The sequence below is a fragment of the Canis lupus genome, chromosome 15, assembly GCF_003254725.2.
Source record: "Canis lupus dingo isolate Sandy chromosome 15, ASM325472v2, whole genome shotgun sequence".
Lineage (NCBI taxonomy): Eukaryota > Metazoa > Chordata > Mammalia > Carnivora > Canidae > Canis > Canis lupus.
In genome coordinates this window covers 46,333,737-46,354,163 of record NC_064257.1, presented here as the reverse complement: position 1 = coordinate 46,354,163, position 20,427 = coordinate 46,333,737, and the positions used below count along the sequence as shown (strand labels likewise).

General features: G+C 39.8%; 1 protein-coding gene across 10 annotated transcripts in view; it reads right to left on the bottom strand.

Moving 5' to 3' along the window:
- ARHGAP10 (Rho GTPase activating protein 10) overlaps window positions 1–20,427 on the bottom strand; it is a 316,861-nt gene that overhangs the window by 84,889 nt on the left and 211,545 nt on the right. For all 10 annotated transcript variants that reach the window (XR_007402325.1, XM_025438802.2, XM_049094179.1 and 7 more), the window contains 2 exons: window positions 12,948–13,053; window positions 11,347–11,506 (listed from right to left, as the gene is read on the bottom strand). Coding sequence is in view for 9 of the 10 variants with exons in the window: in XM_025438802.2 (XP_025294587.1) it covers window positions 11,347–11,506; window positions 12,948–13,053 (266 nt within the window). In the remaining variant the exon portion in view is untranslated. The remainder of the gene's footprint in view (window positions 1–11,346; window positions 11,507–12,947; window positions 13,054–20,427) is intronic.

Genomic DNA, 20,427 nt, shown 5'->3' with positions numbered 1-20,427 from the left:
GGTCTAGACCCTAACTTCTCATGAATGTATGGCAGCTCTTGGTTTCCCTATGGTTCTAGGTTCTTGACCAGAAATTCTTAAAATTGCACCTACATTTCTTCTGTGTATATCTTTTTTTTAAAGATTTTATTTATTTATTCATGAAACACACAGAGAGAGAGAGAGAGGCAGAGACACAGGCAGAGGGAAAAGCAGGCTCCGTGCAGGGAGCCTGACATGGGACTTGATCCCGGGTCTCCAGGATCAGGCCCTGGGCTGAAGGTGGCACTAAACCGCTGAGCTACCCGGACTGCCCTCTTCTGTGTATATCTAATAGCATTATTTGAGAAAAGGAAATTGGCGAATTCATAGAAGCCTAGCAGAAACAGAACAGCCATGCCCCACTGTGCGTGAGCTAAAACTGTCAACCCTTAATTTAGCCATTTTGGGATCCTCTGGGAAGAGGGCCCCAAGCTTCCATTAAATTTTTAGACTGGGTCCTAATATAATAAAACATCAAAACTATTGCTCTAGACCGAGGAAGAGTATGTCAGGTGCCAAGTAGAATTTAAAATGCTAAATAACTAAGTGGCAGACCAGAGGCCCACCCCACCAGGAAATGGGTAAGAGCACAGTCGGGGATGGAATGGGGATATCAGGTTGGAGACCAACAGCTGGGAACACAATTACCTAGAAAAAAAAATAAATTATGTTAGAGTTGAGAAAATAGTCTAAATACTGGTCTGAGAACACTTAAGAAGAAAGTTAAAGAAGCTCTAGCCAAAATCATGGGAACAGAACAACAAATTCAGATTTGGGTGACCTCAAAATGCCACTTTCTACCAAAAACTCTGTTGACCAGACTCACTTGATCTGTTTCCCTAAGGACTAGGCCTAATTAGCAGCCGGTTTTAAGGACATGCTGGAGCTACCTGATGGCACCAAAATTTAAGTTGAATTAAATCAAAGTTGATGAATAATTCATGTATCCATAAATTTATCAAACTGCAAGTACATTGTGTTGTAAACTTTCTCACACTGTCCAAAGATGATTTAATTGCAACCAAAACAGTACTAAACTGACAGAAGTAAGGAGGGATTTATTAAAAGGAATCAGCAGGAAGTGGAAAGAGCTGGAACTCAAGACTGCTCTGAATCAGTACCTGAGGCCATCAAGAGTCAACCAACAACTTTCCATTTCTCAGCTCTGCACCCTCTTCTAATGAGATTTCCCATCCTTCCCAGCCCTCTCTGCCTTTTTCTCCTGGGCACCTGACCCACCACTAGGGTCTCTTGAGCCTCGAGCCCAGGGGTAATCTCACAGTAACTGGCTGAGTTTCCACATCCCAATTCCAGATCTCTGGAGGAGAGAACCTGACTCAGCCCAGACTCCAATGAAACTCCTCTTGAACATCTAGCCAGCTCTCACCAGCAGATCTAGGTTAGAGAGGTACCATGTCTTATAAACCTATAGGAGGGATGAGCTCCACAGCAAGCAGCTCTCAGAGGCACTGGGCTGTCTGCCAGGACATATTTGTACTAAGTGGCTGGGGGTCGGTACAGATGAGGGGGATCAGAGAGAGGTAAAAGAGGATGAGACAGAGTTCAGAGTCTAGAAAAATACTCTTCTCCTTGCCCTGGTTATCTAGATAGTAGCAGGACATCTTTCCAGAAAAAGAAAGAAAGAAAATAAAAACATTTCCTCTGCAAGCATCCTAATCTGATGCAAGTGACCATATTGTCATTGCATAGGCTTCAACAGTATACATACTTTATTAATATAAACTTCTGTTCATCCCAAAGTTTTTGCTAAAAACATATAGCCTATTCTCAATTCCCTTATTTGAAGTTTTGAAAAATCAGTTCTTTATGTATTATTGAAGTGATACTTTATATTTTCCCACTGACACTATTTGGTGTACTTTTGGATTTCTGAAAATTTATTGAGACCTTGAAACATTCTATTTTTAGTGATTTAGTTCAATCTACATATACTCTAGATCTGCTATTTCTAAGGATCAGAACATAGCTGTCCCGTCTATTGGACAGTGATCACATAAATAAAGCCTTCTATTTACAGCCACTTAGAACGGACAGAGCAGCAGTATAGTCTAGGGTTTAATGGTCCCACCTCCAGAGCCAGACAGTCCTGGGTTTAAATCCCAGCACACCATTTACCAGCTGTGTGAACTTGGGGAAATTCTTACCCTAAGCCCGTTTCTTCATTTGTAAGATGAGGAGGATATCTACCGCACAGAGCTGTTGAGCAGGGTATTAAATGAATTTATGATGTAGAATTCTTTTTTTTTTAAGATTTTATTTATTTACTCATGAGAGACACAGAGATTGACAGAGACATAGGCAGAGGGAGAAGCAGGCTCCCATCAGGAGCCAGATGCAGGACTTGATGCCAGGACCCTAGGATCACAACCTGAGCTGAAGGCAGATGCTCAACCGCTGAGCCAGCCAGGTGCCCCAATGTAAAATTCTTTACAGTATGAGCACTTAATAAATATTAAGCTTTCTTATTATCTGTTAATTATCCTTATGCTGATGAACACAAGGAAAGAGATGATAAGCAGAGTTTCTTCGCTAGAGTTGGCAAAGGTAACTGGGGAGGCCTGAAACATCATTAGTGATAAATACATATTAACACCTTTGGCCAAACCCATGGAATGTACAACACCAAGAGGGAACCAAAGAAACTCTGGACTTGGGACAATAATGATATGTCAGTATAGTTTCATCAACTGCACCAAATATAACACTCTGGTGCGGGATACCGAGAATGGGGAGGCTCTGTGGGCGGGGAAGGAAGAGCAGGGGATATAAGGGACACCTCTGCAATTCCTTCTCAATTTTGTTGTAAACTAACACTGCTATAAAAAAAAAAAACAGCAATAAACATGAAGTCTTTTAAAAGATACACATAAGTCATTAAAGTTGTTTAATATAAAAAATGTGTATATTTATACACACATTATCAGACAGTGACAGTGTAAGGTTAAGGGATAGGCTTTGGAGACAGACTGGGCTCAAATCCCAGCTTGGTCACTTTCTAGGATGATGGCCTTGAGCAAGTGATTAAGCCTCCCTGAGCCTCATCTTCCTCACTTGTGCAACAGCAGTGAGATGACTACCTCGTGTGGATCAGCTCACCTCATCTCTGCAACAGCTCTGTTGAAGAGGTACTTTTGTTATTTCTATTTCACAGAGGAGGAAACTGACAGTGAGAATCAACAGGGTGACCAAATCACACAGAAGTCACATACCTGGTGGAGCTGTCAACCCAAGGAATCTCACTTTAGAGCTCACTGTGCTACATTATGTGATCCTATATAGAGTATTTCAATAAAATGTCATAGAAAAAGCTAAGCCTAGTGCCCAGCACACAGTCATCCCTCTGCCAATATTGGCTATTATAATTATTATTGTTCTTAATTTTACATTGAGAGAAGTGAAAGAGACAGCTCTGAAAGCTGGGGTTTTTGTTTTATAAAAGAAAATAAAAGTGGGCACATCCATGCAAATGGTCAAGCCCATAAGCACCCCAACCCCACACTGTCCCCTAAGGAAAGGCATCTGATGGTACCTTCACCATTGCTCACCTACCCATCCTCTACCAATCCCTCACTCCTGATTTCTTATTTTCCTTTCCAAGAACTCTTGGTGTTGTTCAAAAAAGAGAGATGAACAAAAGAATCTTGTTCCTCATCATCCTTAATTCTACAAATACTGACTGAGTACCAAGTTCCAAGCCCAGAGCTAGGCTCTAACGACCTGTCTTTGCAGCTCTGTGTCTCCAAGGACCTTGGCAGAGAATTTCTGAGTGGGCCAGCTCTCCTAGGCATGCTTTCTTTCTCCAGCTTCTCAATCTTCATCTCTAACATGAACACATTCTCATTATTAAAAATATTAAGAGTCCTTCCTTCTATTGAATCAAAAATTCACCTCCTAGCAAGTTCCGCTCGCCTGTACTGACTATGCTTTCTTAGATAACAGAAAATAAATCTATCCCCTCACCTTCTGATATGCAGCTCTTTGATTTTTTTGAGACAGCCCCAGTGCTTTGTCTATACTGGACACTAAAATGCTGCAGAATGAAAGAACCTTGTCTCCCAAATTTTCTCTTATCACACGATGCTAGTACCATGGGAAAACACTACCTATCCCCTCCTATCCACACCTAGGCTCAGAGAAGGGACTTCCTGCAGCATAGCTAAACAGAGAGCAGAACTGAGAAGACAATGTCATTATTATCTTCTGACTCTCCTTTGAGGAAGGAGAAAGGCACAGAGAAAGTTTTCTGTGGTTTTAAAGCTGCTTCTTAAACAATCCAGAGAATGCAAGGCCCTACTGAGGGGAAAAAAAAAAAAAAACTAACAGTAAAGTAAGTGTCCATGGCTATGTCAAGATGCCAACATTCAAAAAATTGGGAGAAGGGGAAAAAACCACCCCTCCTGCAATTTGTCAACTCTTCTTGCCACGGGATTTTGACTTCTAAACTGAACCATCACTACTCAGGCAAACAAAGCTTTTAGAAGCTTTGGAGTTTTATTACCATTGCTGTTGTTTAAGATATTTATTTTTCTCTCACATGAAAACTGGTGCTGCCTAGCAACCCAGTGCCAGCAAAGCTAAATCAAGAAGCATTTTAGGCTGCATTTTTTTAAAAAAGAGATTTCTTTTTCCCCTGAATGACAGGCACACTCTAAGACTAAAAAGGTTCCTTGCACCTCAAGGAAAATGGTTTGCATACTACTCACTTGGGCCTCTTTCATAGTCAAGGATGACAGAGACCAAGTGAGTAGTATGCAAGTAGTACGCGAGGCACATCTTCAACAGAGGAAAGTTAGATGTGCCTCGCCTTTGCAGCCACAGGAGCCAAGGCGTGGGATGCCCCAAACCAAAACCAGTCTACATGCGGCTGTTGCTGGACTGCAGGTTGAGATCGACTAGGGAACCCATCCCACCACTGAACTTAGGACATGATCTTCTAGCTTTTGGCAAAGACAAGGATGTAGGTCAGAAAGTTGGTCCCAAGGTTAACAAGAGGAATGCAACATGCCATTTGGTGTACTTCACGTGTGCATGTAATTTAATATTCTGACTGTGGTGCATGCCTGATAGGAAACATGTATGCCCTTCTCATCTTGACTCCTCTGTGACTGGAGGTACACTGGCCCTTCGCAAGGATTTTGTAACATACGTTACAGGCAGGGTTACTGAAGATACCTCAGAACAAGAACAGAACATCAGCCTTTTCCACAAAGCATGAGCCACAAATGGCCCTCCATTTTCTCACCAGGAAAAAATGAGACAAAGGCTGCCAGCATACCGTTTCAAAGACTACATTGTTTATTTTTTTTAAGTTTTAAGAATTCTTATCAAGGAAAATTCTTATGTAAATGTGATTATCTCTCGGTACCCTGTGGTCCACAGAAACTGAAGTATATAAAGGCTGACACTAGAAAAAACCTTCATGACCTACTGCGTATCACAGAATCCGTGAACACCACGGCAACCTGAAGCACCACACAAAGCTAAAGGCAACTAGAGCACCACATCTGGCATATCACACTGAAGATTCAATTATAATCCTTAACAAGATAAATATATGGGCATACCTCAAAGATATTGCGGGTTTGGTTCCAAACCACTGCAATGAAGCGAATATTGTAATAAAGCGAGTCAAATGAATTTTCTGGTTTCCCAGTGCTATGTTTACACTGTACTGTAGGGTATGAAGTGTGTAGTTGCATTGTGTCTAAAAAAAATTTTAAAACAATGCACATTCAATAAAAAATACTTTATTGCTAAAAAATGCTAACCACTATCTGAGCTTTCGGCAAGTTGTAATCACTGATCACCATGACAAATATAATAATGAAAAAGATTGAAATATTCCAAGAATGACCAAAAAGTGAAATGTGACAGAGACACAAAGTGAAATGGCACTGATAGATGGTTGCTCCCTGCAGGGTTGCCACAAACTTCTGATCTGTAGAGAACTCAATATCTGTAAAGGGCAGTAAAGTGAAAAGCAATAAAATAAGGCATGCCTATAACCTGGATTAAAATTATATAAATTGTGTAAAGTGATTTAGTTGAGAGTCACATTGCATATCTTACTTCATATGAATTGCCAATATAAGTATTAACATGAAATAAGACAGATAATAAAAGAAAACCACATTGATATTAATGTTTTCTTTGATGATTCTCAAAGGCTCTTCATAATCGACTAGGGCCCCTCAGGGACTAGGGGAGAGACTAGGCAAGGGTCACATTATAAACACAAATTTCTCTTATAACACTAAAAATGTGTACAATAGCAGAATGAGCTCCATTTCAATAAACTCTATTAAGTCCCAAGAGGGTTCTTTAACATACCTTTCACAGTTCCCCTAATGAGCCCCCAACCCCAGAAATTAGCTAACAGAACATTAGAATTGAAACTGAATAGCAAACTGTATATAATTCAGGTGCTAGCAGTCCTACCCTCCTCCTTCCCTTCCCTGTCCTGTCTGTGCTGACTTTTTCCACCTGTGTATTCTGTTGTGCAGGAAAAATACAAGGTAGAGCATATCTGCTACTACCCATGGCTGAACACTCACTCATTTAAGTCTTCAGCTCTTGTTTCCAAGAGACATCTACCCTTGGAGTAAGTACTCATACTCACCCAAAGTGACAGTGTCCGGCATCACTGACAATGCCCCTTCACAACCCAACACTGAAACTTGGCTGCGTTTCTTCTGGCTCCTGTTTTACCACTAACCAAAAAATCTTGGTGTTTCTCAAGGATATTGCTCTTAACCTTCTCCTAGTTATGAGAAGCAAAAGTATGGGAGTCAAACAATCCTTACTTAGTTCAACCCAAGTGTTGCCTGCCACTCACCAGCAGTGTGCCCATAAACAAGCTAATTTCTCACCCTTCAGTTTTCTCACATGATATAAAGGGATAGTATATGTACTAAGAGTTCTGTATATATACAGGGATACTATTCCATATGCATGCAATGTATATTTTACTTTATGTCTATTTTAAGTACCTAATTATATCTATAATATCTATTTTAAATATCTAATACCTATTTTACATTCACAGATGTAGACACCAGAGTTACAGGAGACAAGTGCCCCATGTAGTAGACCAAAAGTGCATAATAAAACAATGAGCATACTTATCTATGCCAATCTCATGCCTTTCTATCTTATACTTTCTACCACTAAATTCTCTCACAAATTTGAGTCCCACATCTCCAACTGTTTGTTACACATCCAAACAATTCAATTCAGCATTTTATAAACTGAACTCTTGTCCGAAACCCATTTTTCCTTCTTTTTATTAATGACACCAAGATTCTCCCAGGATTGGGTCCTCAGTCATGACCTACTGACCATCATTTATAACATAACCCTCTGAGATGGCCCACAGATCCAATCCCTGGACTGTGTCCACTGTACCTCAGGAGATGACTCCTGCTCCCCTTGAACTCCCATTCTCACTACCATATCCTCAACTATGTGCTGTGTGACCTCTCACCTGGTCTGTTATCCCTCTACTTTCTACTTGCTAACCTGCTGCCAGATTAACCTTCCTGAAGCAGTTTACCTAAAAACCATGAGAGGCCCTGGTACCCATAAAATGATATCCACAAGTCCTATGGTGACATTCCCAACTTCCCCACACCTGGCCCAAATCTCTTTCCAATCACATCTCATGTCACTTGCCCGTGTTCCAACCGAAGCTGCATTCCCAGAACACACACCTACTCTCTGTGCTTCTCTGATTACATGATTTCCCCATACCTGAAATGTCCTCTTAAAACATTTCCACCTGTTCAAACTCCATTAAAACCTATGCAAACCACATAGTCAGGAAACGTTCCAGATTCCTCACAGTCAGACATAAATTCTCCTCTAAAGTCTTGGCAGTTTTATCTGCATCTGAGAGAGCTTATTCTCCATGACATCCTGCAGTTACTGCCGGACAGATCTTTTCCCTGCTGCACTCATTGCCTTCACTTCCCTCAAATCTCACACCACATCTGACTCCATGCAGGTGCTCATCACAAATGTAGTGCATCAATCCATAAGAAGTATATTTTGTCAAGAACAAAACATATGGGGGCTCCTGGGTAGCTCAGTTGGTTAAGCGTCTGCCTTCCGCTCAGGTCATGATCCCAGGGTTGTGGGACTGAGCCCTGCACTAGGCTCCCTGCTCAATGGGGAGTCTGCTTCTCCATCTCCCTAAACTCCTCCCCCGCAGCTCGTGCTCACTTGTGCTCTCTCTCAAATAAATAAATAAAATCTTTTTTAAAAAGCAAAAAAGAACAAACTTATGAAAAATTCATACATAAATTCTAAGGTACAATCCCAATTTGAAAATCCATGGGAATTTCTCAGCACCCTTTTCCACCTGGGAAATGCAATTTTCTGGTTTGCACGGGAAGAAAGACCTTGATAATATTTTTGGCCCATGAACACTTCTTTTAAAACAACATCTTAATGTATTGTGTGGGAATGAGGCCAAAACATGTGGATTAAGTTTCCTATAGAGTACATACGGGTCTTACGTAAACAGCAAAGAGGCTAGGATAAAATGTGATCTCCAAGGCAGATTAACTTGGGTCTTTTTCTAACTCTAAAATTAATCTAGAGCTTTCTTGCTTTAATTATATGCTGAAAGTTTCCTCTTCTGCTTTAGTGACTTTCCTGGTCAGAGTCAACATTTTTCACATTCCTAGGATGAAAAAATAAGTAACTGAGGGAAAGAAAAGGCCTTCCTTCTATTGTCACTCTCCCTTCCGTCAGCTCTCCTTTGTAGATACTATCTAGGCCTCTTCATTCCCTCTCTCACTGCCCCTGCTTTTTGCTCCCCTATCTCTTATAATTCTTTCTTCCCCCAGAAGACTCTTCTTTTTAGCCCTTCTATCCTCCTTCCTCTCTTTCTCATTTTGTTCTCAAACATTTCCTAAGAGGAACCATATCCCTCCCTCACCACATTCAAGTCAAACACGAGATCTTTGGGTGGTAAACATGGATCAGTTGCCAAGGAAACTTGAGGCTCCTATGGGTACATGCATCCATGTGAAGTTTCTCTGCCCAACCACTCTCATCAGCAGAAATATCCTTCCTCATAGCAGAGCCTGGACTCTGAAGTGGAGTCCAGCTGAGCAGGAATAAAGAGCTGGGAGTGAAAGTAGACAAGGATGAAATTGGAGAGAAAAGAAGAGGAAATGGGGAAATTAAGTTCTCAGAAATATGAACTAATCCAAGCTAACAGCTCCCCACCCCCAGCAACCCTGTGCTTCCAAATCTAAACCCACGCACTTAATGAAGAATCTGAAACTCAATATCTCACTTGCCTCCTCCTTGATAGGAAAGTCAGTGCTTTAATTCACATTGGCTATGCATTCACAGCATTATCTAGCATAGTCACAGAAAGGCAGAGGGGAAAACAGAAAGCCCTCTCCTTAGCTCTATAAAGCTTCATCTGTGAGAGAGGGTTTGGTTTCATCTGCCATCACTATTATAATTGCCTCAGCAATGCCACTTGGAAATTCCTATAGGATTTGTTAACAAGGTGAAAGCAGCACTATCTACGTCCCGAGTAGAAAAATCATGGACTTATCTTCTCAGCTTCAAATAAGAAAACAGAAAGCTGCAGCATTTGATGGCAATCCTTTCATCCAAGAGCAAGACCCAGAGCTAGTATTTTCACAAATAAACTGCATAGAAGTTCCCTAATTGGGATTTAATCTAATGATAGCCATACCACTAAACATTGTTCCAAAGCTTGTGGGTCTATTTACTTTTTTCTTCTTAAAGATTTCTTTATTTATTGGAGAAAGAGAGAGAGAGAAAGCAAGTGAGCAGGTTGAGGGTGGGGGGCAAAGGGAGAGAGAATCTGAAGCAGACTCCACACTGAGCACAGAGCACAATGTGGGGCTAGATCCCATGATCCTGAGATCATGACCTGAGCCAACACCAAAGGTTGGACACTTAACCAGCTGTGCCACCCAGGTGCCCCTAATTATTTCTTCATCTAAAAATGTTTATTAGCCATCTTTCCTTAAAATTATCTGGATAGCTTAGGGCACCACTTCCTATCTAAAAACAAGCAAAAAAAAAAAAAAAAAACCTTCTTATAACAATGAGCAAGCTACTTTCACTATAATGGACAAGAAAATCTCTGACCAGATCTCATACTGAACTCTTCAGTGGGAACCACTCTTCACACAAGCTAGAATTGCTCTAGCAAACAGCAAATGCAACAAGGCTCTTGCTCTGCCTTGCTCATAGAGACTATACCTCTGTTGTTTCTTTCTTTCCCACTCCTCTGACCCTCCTTAAAATTTACTGAGTTCATCAATTCATCCAATAAACATTAACTCAATGCTTAATATGTACCAGGTATTATTCTAAGTATAAAAAACTATCTCTGTCCTCAAGTATCTGGCAGGGAAAAATAGATAACTATGACAATAAATAAGTTATATAGCATGCTAGACAGGGACAAATACTATGGGATGCAACTCCCAAAATAGGGCTCCACCTCCCAGACTGTGAGCTGCTTTCCATCGGGGACTGTATTGTTCATCTTCGCAGCCTAGTACCTCATACACGCTTGGCATATAGTGCAATCTCAGTTGAAAACAAGCAAACAAACAAACAAACAAACCTCTAATAAACAAATGAGTAACCAAGCATTTTAACAGTTCTCAAATTTCCTATCTTAAAAGAAGTGAGTAAAATTATAAGCAAGGTCCTGAACTATAATGATAATGAGAAAAAAACTACATAAAAGTTCTTGAAAGAATCTATTGTATTTTGAAGACTCTTATAGTCCCCAGATCATAGAGAAACAAGTAAAAAGCTGTGTCACTAAAGAGATTATTCATTATAAACCAAAATTCTTAACCTGGGGTTCCCAGATTCAGGGATGCATGTGACTCCCCGGAAACTGTTAGCACCATATGGGACATAAGGGGGAGTTACAAGTGTGTTTTTCTAGGGAGAGTGTGACACAGATTGGCAAAAATATTTTCCCTGTGTTACAAAAATAGAATTTGAGAAATCCAAGGATAGGACTGAAGGTTGCAAAGAATCTAAACAGTCCAATATTATATTGTAGATAATCATTTGCATCTGGGTAAATGCTTAAACCAATGAGATAACAGACGACCAGGTAAACTTCAGATTTACGGAAATCCAGTGGAAGACTGAAGCTCAATGGGAACATCTCAGAACCAAACTCTTTATTATAATAATAACAAAACCATTTAAAGGTAGTGGGGAATCTTATAGTTTCGTATGGAGATAAAGCCAAAAAACGGGAAAGGAAAAACAAAGGAAGTTTACCTTTTCATGGTTTTCAATTAAGATTTCCACCACGATGTTCTGAAACTTCAAATCCATGATGGCAGCGACAGTTTCTTCCTGTGGCCTCATCAGAGTTGGTCCAAACACCACTCCTAGATTTGCCACAGTCATGAGGTTCTGCTTGGAGTGATTTGAAACACTGATATGGAAGAGGTGGGGAGAGAAAGTCTCCAGTCAAAAGAGAGCCAATAGCTGGGGAATATACAATCTTCTGCTAACTCTTTATTTCCTTAAAAACAAGGAGTCAAGATATTCAACTGTCCTCAATGTCTGCTTCTGAAATAATAGGATCTGACAAGACCCTAGGAAGTGATGAAGCCCCTGCCTACCTTCCTACTATTCCTCTGTTCTTGATGCTTGGCTGTAACCACAATGGCTTCCTTAATAATTCCATGTTTATGCTAGGTTTGTGCCCCTCGAAGATCTTCTTTTACCATTTCCCTCTATTTTTAGTATCCTCTTTTTCCCTAGACTATTATATCCCTGGCTTCCAGTAATGACCAGACTGTATGGTACCTCTGTTAGAATTAGCTACATAGAACTTGGTCAGAGCACCCATATTCACCTCTTTGGCCCAATTCACTGTGCAGTGATCAACCTATACAACTGTTCTCAGAAGCCCTGACACTTAATTCAGGTCTCAGTTCAAAGGTCTCACCCTTAAGATACCTTCCATAATAACCCTCTTCGTAGTCCCATAGCCGATATACATTCTCTAACCCCTCATTGTAGCTTGTTTTTTTTAACCACTTATTACCTGAAAGTATTTTGTATTTTTATTTGTAATCTGTTTATGATCTTTTCTCTCTTAGAAAGAAGGGACTTCATGAAAGTAAGGAATTCATCTATCTTGTTTGACTATGTATCCACTAGCACCTAAAAAAGGCATTCTGTAAATATGTGTTGGCTAAATGAATGAATGGCTACACTAGCAGTAGGACATTTTGGAGGATGTAATATCGTCTGACTTTCCGTTTCTTTTTATGTAAAACAAAAACATAATAAATAATATAACTGAATTTAAAGCATTCTAAAACAGCATTCCTCAGCTTCCTCTTACCTCTAAAATTCTGCAATTACAGTGATTTAAGAGTCATTTATATTTGAAGAGGGGGCTAATTTCTCCATGAAATGATTACATTTTGCTTGCTTTTTAAAGGAGTAAAAAGACTAGAATGGATCCTATGAAATAACTACCTATTACTGGATTAAACTAATTTAAAGGCCATGTTCAAATTTAGAGTTAGGTAGGTGTGAAACTAGACTAAATTCACTAACAGACTTATAATCACATTTCCAGAATCTGTGTACAGGGAAGTGGATAATATTCTCTTCTTTTACTTCCAATCAAACCCCAAGTTGCTGGCAGTGATGTTAAGCAAATAATTATACTACTTCACGAAAGCATCATATTTCAATGCTCTTGTCCAAAACATACACAGTGAGTCAACTGTCCAGCCTGGCTTTCCAGGCGTGGTCCTGGTATTGTGTAGAGAGCCCCACTTCCAACCGTTACAAATCCAAGAACCCTGCATGGCACCCAGAGCGAAGCAAAGAAAGTAGGAGAGAAAGAGGCTTACTTTGTTAAATGTTTCACCAAAATATCCAACATTTCTTTATTTTTCTCTGGCAGTTTGTGTACCAAGAAATGGATAGCATTAACACGAGATTCTGGGCTTCCACTTTCTTTAAAGAAAAAAGAAAAAAAATAGATTACTCAGAATCAAATACAGTCCTAAAAATCAACCATTACAACAGTTCATCTGTTCAATATCTTTAAACAGAGAATTTAAATGTATTTTGTCACTTTTCAAAAAAAAAAGGTGGGGGACCTATCTTTTGCTGTATTCCTTAGTCCTCTGTACCTCTCCTATGAGATACTTTCAGTGTGAATGCAACAAGTGCCTTCCCCTAGGATGATATTTAACAACAGAGGGCTACTACAGCTTCTCCTTCCTGCACACTACAGTTCAAGTCTGCTCATCATTTGCAGAGTCGCATCACTGTCACTGCCCTATGATGGAATGCAAATAAAATATGGGCAAATAGGTTCTTCCCTCTTAGGGTTGAGTTTTATTCCCCCAAAAGGACACACTGAAGTTCTAATCCCTGAGTGTCTCAGAACATGACTGTTTTAAAATGTACCTAGGATTTGTTTGAATCAGGTATGGTAAGACACGCAGACATGGAAATGACTGAGTGGAAGGAAGAGGTTTATACTCACAGTCCTTAGAAACAGGAGGCATGGTATGCCAGGGTCAGTCAAGAGGCAGAGAAAAGAGGAGAAAAATGTGGGCAAGAGGCTTTATTGTGCCTTCCATGTGAAAAAACAGGCGAGGCAGAGTAAGCCGGCTTAGGATTGGTTGGTTTGAATTATTTTAGCAGGCTCTGGGGCACAGGGGCTGTGTCAGGCATCAGGTACCTGGCCCTGAGGTGATCAGGGCAGAAGAATGAATATTGACATGGAGTGGAAGAGCCCAAAAGACAGAGTAAAAGTGAGAAAATGGGCTCTGGATTGGTTGGCACATGGAAAGTATATTCAGTTTACTACCTCAAGGACTTGGTTAACCCCAGGAAGGGCAGTCTCCCCAGGGTCAGTAAGGCTCCAGATGTCAAAACATCAGAATAAAAAGCCATGCTTAACATAATGACCTTACTTGGGAATAAGGTCATTGCTGAAGCCATCAGTTAAGATGAGATCATACTGGAGTAGGGTGGTCCCTTAATCTAGTATGTCTGGTGCCCTTATAAGAAAACAAAGACACAAAGAGAAAATGGCCATGTGAATGTGAATATAGACACAGGAGAATATATCATGTGACAATGGAGGCAGAGATCGGAGTGGTGTGTTTACAAACCAGGAAATGCCAAGGACTGCCGGGAACCACCATATGCTGGAAGGAGTATGGAAAAGCCTTCCCTGGAACTTAGAGGTCGGCCCTGCCAACCTACACCTTGATTTTGGACTTCCATTCTCTAGAACTGTGAGTGAGTAAATGAAGGAATGAATTTACTAATTTATTTACTTATTTATTTATTGACTGATTGGTAGATTGATTAATTGATGAAAGCCATCCAGCCACCCTAGGGAATGAATACATTCACTTTCCCCCTTAGACTCTGGAATAAATTCTCCATGGCTCTTATTAACAAACGATGTGCCCAAATTCCCTTTCTCATGTTCTCGACAGAAAATATCAAACACATCAATAAAATGCTTGCTATTGAGAATTCCATTAAAGTTTTCAGTAGTGTCAAAGAAGCGACTAATGAGAATCCTGTGATCAGTTAAGGCAGTGGAAGGAACGGTAGAGACTGCTTGGAGGCTCATGGAGAGCTGGAAGGAGAAGCTGAAGATGAGTTTCATGTAAGGGAGGGCATTTGAGTTGGGTCTTGAAGAACAGATAATTCAAAGAAGAAAGGGAGAACTGGGGAGGAAGGGGCACACTCCAGATTCTGCAAACAGTAGGAGAAAATGCACGGCCTAGGCAGAGAGAACACCTCAAGCATATGGGAAGTCCGAGGCCAAACTCTAGTTTGTAAGAGCTAAATGGAAGAATCTGTCCTTACTGTTGGCTTTGAAATCAGTCATGGTAAAAAAAGGCTGGGAAGAGATATGAACAGAGTTAAATTTGGGGAAGATACATCTGACATTTTTTGATTCCAAGGTTATCTTTAAGTTGTGAATATTCATAAAGCTGTATGCTTATTATTGGTGCACATTTCTATTATGTTTCAACAAAAAGTTCACTTACATTAAGTTACCTATAATAAATCTCACCCTGAGGCTAGTAAATTTTAGATTTAATCTTTTCAGAATTTTGCTTCCTTTTTTCATAATGAAATGTGCAAACAAGACTATCTCATTTAATATACTATGGATATCTCTCCATGTCATTAAAAGGAACACCACAGCATCGATTCTATGAACATTTAAGTTGCTTTCAGTGACTGTACAGATAAATCTGTTCCAGTTTACACTTCCAATAGTAATGTTTTAGAGTGAGGAATGAGATCTTACAACACAGGACACAGCTGTTGCTAAAGAAAAAAGAAAGCAAAAAGGCTAAGAAATGAAAAGGAACCTGATAAAGCAGAATATAAATAATCAAATCATATTACATAATAAAAATTCTTAGATTGGGGGCACCTGGGTGGCTCAGTTGGTTAAGCATCTGCTTTCAGCTCAGGTCATGATCCCAAGGTCCTGGGATTGAGCCCCACAGTGCACTCCCTGCTCAGCAGGAAGCCTGCTTCTCCCTCTCCCTCTCTGCCTCTCCCCCAACTCGTGCTTGTTCTCTCTCTCTAACAAAATCTTTTTTAAAAAAAACTCTTAGATACAGACTAATTTTGTCACTGAAAACAAAAGTACAACTATCTAAAGAGTTAGGTGAGGAATATCACTCAGCCATAAAATAGATGAGATCCCGCCATTTGCAAGAACACAGATGGACCTAGAGGGGTGAAAGAAGTCAGAAAAAAACAAATACTGTATGATTTCACTTAAATGTGTAATCTAAAAAACAAAAACAAACAAACAAAAAACTCAGACTCATAAATACAGAAAAAAAGCAGGTGGTTATAGAGGGAAGGGTGAGGGTAGGGTTTAGTGGGTGAAGGGGTGTGGAAGGTACAAGCTTTCCGTTATAGAATGAGTAAGTCACAGGGATGAAAGGCACAGCATAAGGAATATAGGCCATGATATCATAATAACACTATATGGTGATAGACGGTGGCTACACTTGTGATGAATATAGCATAACAAATAGACTTGTCAAATCACTATGTTGTAAATTTGAAACTAATGTAACATTGTGTGTCAATACTTCAAATACAATACTTCAAAAAGTCTCACAAATTAGGTGATAAATTGTAATCAAGTTTTTTATCTGGAGTTAAAACCAAGATAATACCTCATTATATCAAAGCTGGAGAAAAATGAAAGTAATTTTTAAAAACTAACATTTTCAATTCACAGCTTTAATTTTAAAAATAAAATTAGAGGAAAAAATTAAAGTCAGGACTCTGAAAAATTCCAAAGGAATAAAAGGATAACTGCCTATGATAAGAATTACATACATTCAAAAACTGAAAATTTTCTAAAACTTTGCACTAAAAAGCTAGTTCTAACTCATGTTATCTATCTTGTCATTAGTAGGATCTTTCTCCAAAGAAAACCTAATTTTAATATTTGGGGATTTATTAATTTTTCAGAAACACAAGCCAGAGAAATCATTTCCCACCCTCTAAGGTTAAAGTTCTTCATTTCTAAAAATAGTAGAATCAGTTTTGAAAAACAGAGTCAAAGCCTTCCACTTCCTTCTCTGAGTGCCCCTACGACACCTATCTTCATTTGAAATCACACAGGCATTTTTTTGAAGCCTGCTTCTTCCCTCTTTCAAAAAGAAGAATATTTGGAAATAAGATTTTTTTTCTTTTTTAAGATTTATTTATTTATTTATTTGAGAAAGAGAGAGAGCAGGGGCAGATGGTCAGAGGGAGGGAGAGAGAGAAAATCTCCAGTAGGCTCCCCACCTAGCACAGAGTCAGACTCAGGGCTTGATCCCAGGACCCTGAGATCATGATCTGAGCCCAAATCAAGAGTCGGGCATGTAACCAATGAGCAACCCAGGCACCCCTGGAAGTAAGGCTTTTAAAGTAAAGCTACTTTTTTCTCCATTTTGTTTTGACATTAATCATAAATCTCTACTAAATAGTCATTTCCATGTAGCTGCAACATAATAGTAACTTTAAGTTACTCAAAAAAAAACTTTCTAAATGATAAATTACATAATGAGATAAATTATCTTCAGTTGCTTCTGCTATATGCATTTCATTGTTTTAATTTATATAAATTATATAATTAAAAGCATAACTTAAAATCTAGGATGCTGAATTAATCATGATGCCAAGTTCCTAACATACACTAGGGAATTAGGAGTTTACCATAAAAGAGAAAAAGCATTTTTTATTGTGAAACTAGAAATCAGCAACCACAACGCTTAATGTATGTGCTTATGATGCTGCGCCAACTAACGGAGACTGAAAAAGATATGATTGTGGCTTACTGGAGCTTATCAGAGATACTTGTACAGATAAATATTAAATTATTTCAATATTTAAATGTCATAAGCCATTAGTACTCTAATTTTAGAAAAGCATTAGCAATAAATACCCAAACACTTCCCAAGGTGCTTCACCCAACAGACATTAAATATTCGAGTTCTTCTTCTTTTTTTATTTATTTATTCATGAGAGGAAAAGAGAGAGGACGGCAGAGGCAGAGGGAGAGGTAGGCTCCCCAAAGAGCAGGGAGCCTGATGTGGGACTCAATCCCAGGATCCTGAGATCTTGACCCCAGCTAAAGGCAGACGCTTAACTGACTGAGCCACTCAGGTGCTTCTGCGGGAGCACAAGTTCAAGTTCTTCTGTGGGAGATCCTACCCAATGGGAAATGAATATATCCAGCTGTGCCCTGTATCCCCTGATAGTTTTATTTTTCATCATGACTTAAGAACGTCGTGATTATGATTTTGCTTCCCAGGTAACTTGACTACAGAAAGAAACATACAGAACATAGCAAGCAAGTGTCCTTGTTCAGAAGAAAAATATTTTTTAAGATGCCATAAGAGGCATCCAGGCTTTGGCAGTCATTCTCAAACTAAGCTTAATGGGAGTCCAATCCTGAATGGGTCCAATTTTTATCAATATGATCTATCAAGGGCTCTGACCTTGAACTGCAACATTCTCAGAGGTAATAAATGCCATAGAAAAACACATCCAGGTAGACACCTAATAGCCTTCTCCAGATGGGCACAATCTTTTGCATTCCTGCACAGGCCAAGTAAACCGTGTTTTCATCTTAGGAATTTTTATACTAAAAGATCATTATAGGGTTACATAGGTGGTTCAGTGGGCTAAGCATCTGCCTTCAGCTCAGGTCATGATCCCAGAGTTCTTGGATCGAGCCCCATGTCCAGCTCCCTGCTCAGTGGGGAGTTTGCTTTTCCCTCTCCCTCTGCCCCCCCCCCACTTGTGCACTCTTGCTCTCTCAAATAAATAAAATGTCTTTAAAAATTAAATAAAAGCTCATTTTATTTTCTCACAAGATGGATGGTGTGAAGTAATAAGAAACATATATTGGTCTCTGCTTCTGGTTCTTGGCAGAGAGAACCTAAAAGCCTTTAGAGCCATAGGAGTACCAGAGAATCTTCTATTCTAATATTTAGTCTTTGATCCTAGATCCTGACACAAAGCTCCAACAACCTCCATAATTTTGTGAGTGGTCAGAGTGTCTGACACTGATCTCCTAAGTCCTTTGGAATTTCCTGGGTGATAATTTCTTGAACATCTTTTGTTCTAATGAGGTGATTTCTGGTGGACTCCTAAATGGGGCTGATCACCAGACAGACCAAGCCATAATTAGAAGTTCAGAATTTTCAGCCCCACCTCCCATTCTCTAGAGAGGGAGAGAGAATTCATAATCCATCATGCCTTCATAATGACACCTCCATAAAAATAGTAGAGTCCGGTGAACTTCAAAGAGGGTGAACACATCTACATGCCAAGGTGGTGGCACCCAACTCCACAGGGACAGAAGCTTCTATACTCAAGACACTTCTGGATCTCACCTAATGTATGTATCTCTCTATCTGGCTCTTCATCTGTATCCTCTATCACATCCTTCATCATAGAATAAGCTGGGAAATACAACTTTGTGTTTCCCTGAGTTCTGTGAGCCATTTATCATACCTAAGGTGGGAGTTGTGAAACTGATTTCTAGTGGGTTAGGCAGAAGTCCTGAAGACAACCTGGACCCCACAACTGGTGTCTGGAGTGAGGGCCATCTTGTAGGACTGAGCTTTTGCCCTGCGGGACCTGATGCTAACTTCACGCAGGTAGAATCAGAACTGAATTGAATTGTATGACACCTGGCTGGCGTCGCAGAATTGGTTAGTGTGGGGGGAAAAACCCACACAGCTGGTGACCAAAGGTGTCAGAAATCAAGTATTGTGTGTGAGAGTAAAGGAGAAACAAAGGAATGGTTTTCCTAGACAGATGGACTCTACTTCCCTTCAGCAATTTTAGTTAACTCTCTCAGCTGAGAGGGTTTAAGTTAACTCTCTTAATTTTCAAAAAAAATTATAATAATAATAATTTCCCAATGCATTTAACACTGAATAGTCAGTATTTTTTAAGAATTAAGAGCAAAAAATATTTGTCTTTTGTGGTATCAAAAAAATAAAATTCATATTTATATTAGGCAGTCCGGAAATTAACCCATGGGTTCTCAACAGAAGCCACTGGAGAAGAAACCAAGGAGAGAAAATAAAGGGACCCAGGAGTAACCTTCAGAACTCTCAGCAGGGGGAGCAAAAGAGACCATCTCAACAGCCCAGAACAGATGGAAACCTTCGCAACATGACCAAAAGGAATCAAAAATTCTTATCCATGCTCATATGAGAGGCAGTAACAAAGATTGGCGATGCTTGATAATTTTAGCAGGCAGTTCTGCTAACAGACATTTTCGCACAACAAGGCCATCTATGCCGCTGTTAATGGAAAATGATAGCCTGACCACAATTCCAATTTCCCAACAATATTGAAAAGGGAAGACTAATTTTGGCCACCTGACTTCTGTAACTGTTTTTATGCAATACTTGCAAGTACATGTGCAAGAGATTAGAGAATTTGCTTCTACACTCTTTCCTAAGAGAGGCACAGTGAGTACCGAGAGGGGTGCTCACAGAGATTCAAATAAAAAATTAAAGTCCACATTGGGAATACTGGATACACCAGCTTAACAGATGTACTTTTTCTCATTAAATAAGGTAACTACAGGTCCCGTTCTAACAGCAGCTCCACTTGGGTGCAAATACATGCCAATGATTACAGTAGCTATAGTATTTCTTTGGAACAGGCCTGTTATTCAAATCATTGTTGGAGACTCTATTACAACATCCCCAGAAAGCTGGGAGGCAAAACACAAAAGGCCCCAGTCTAGCAGGTGATGATACTGTTTATATTTACGCAATCTCTTCTACTACATTGCAAGGACAG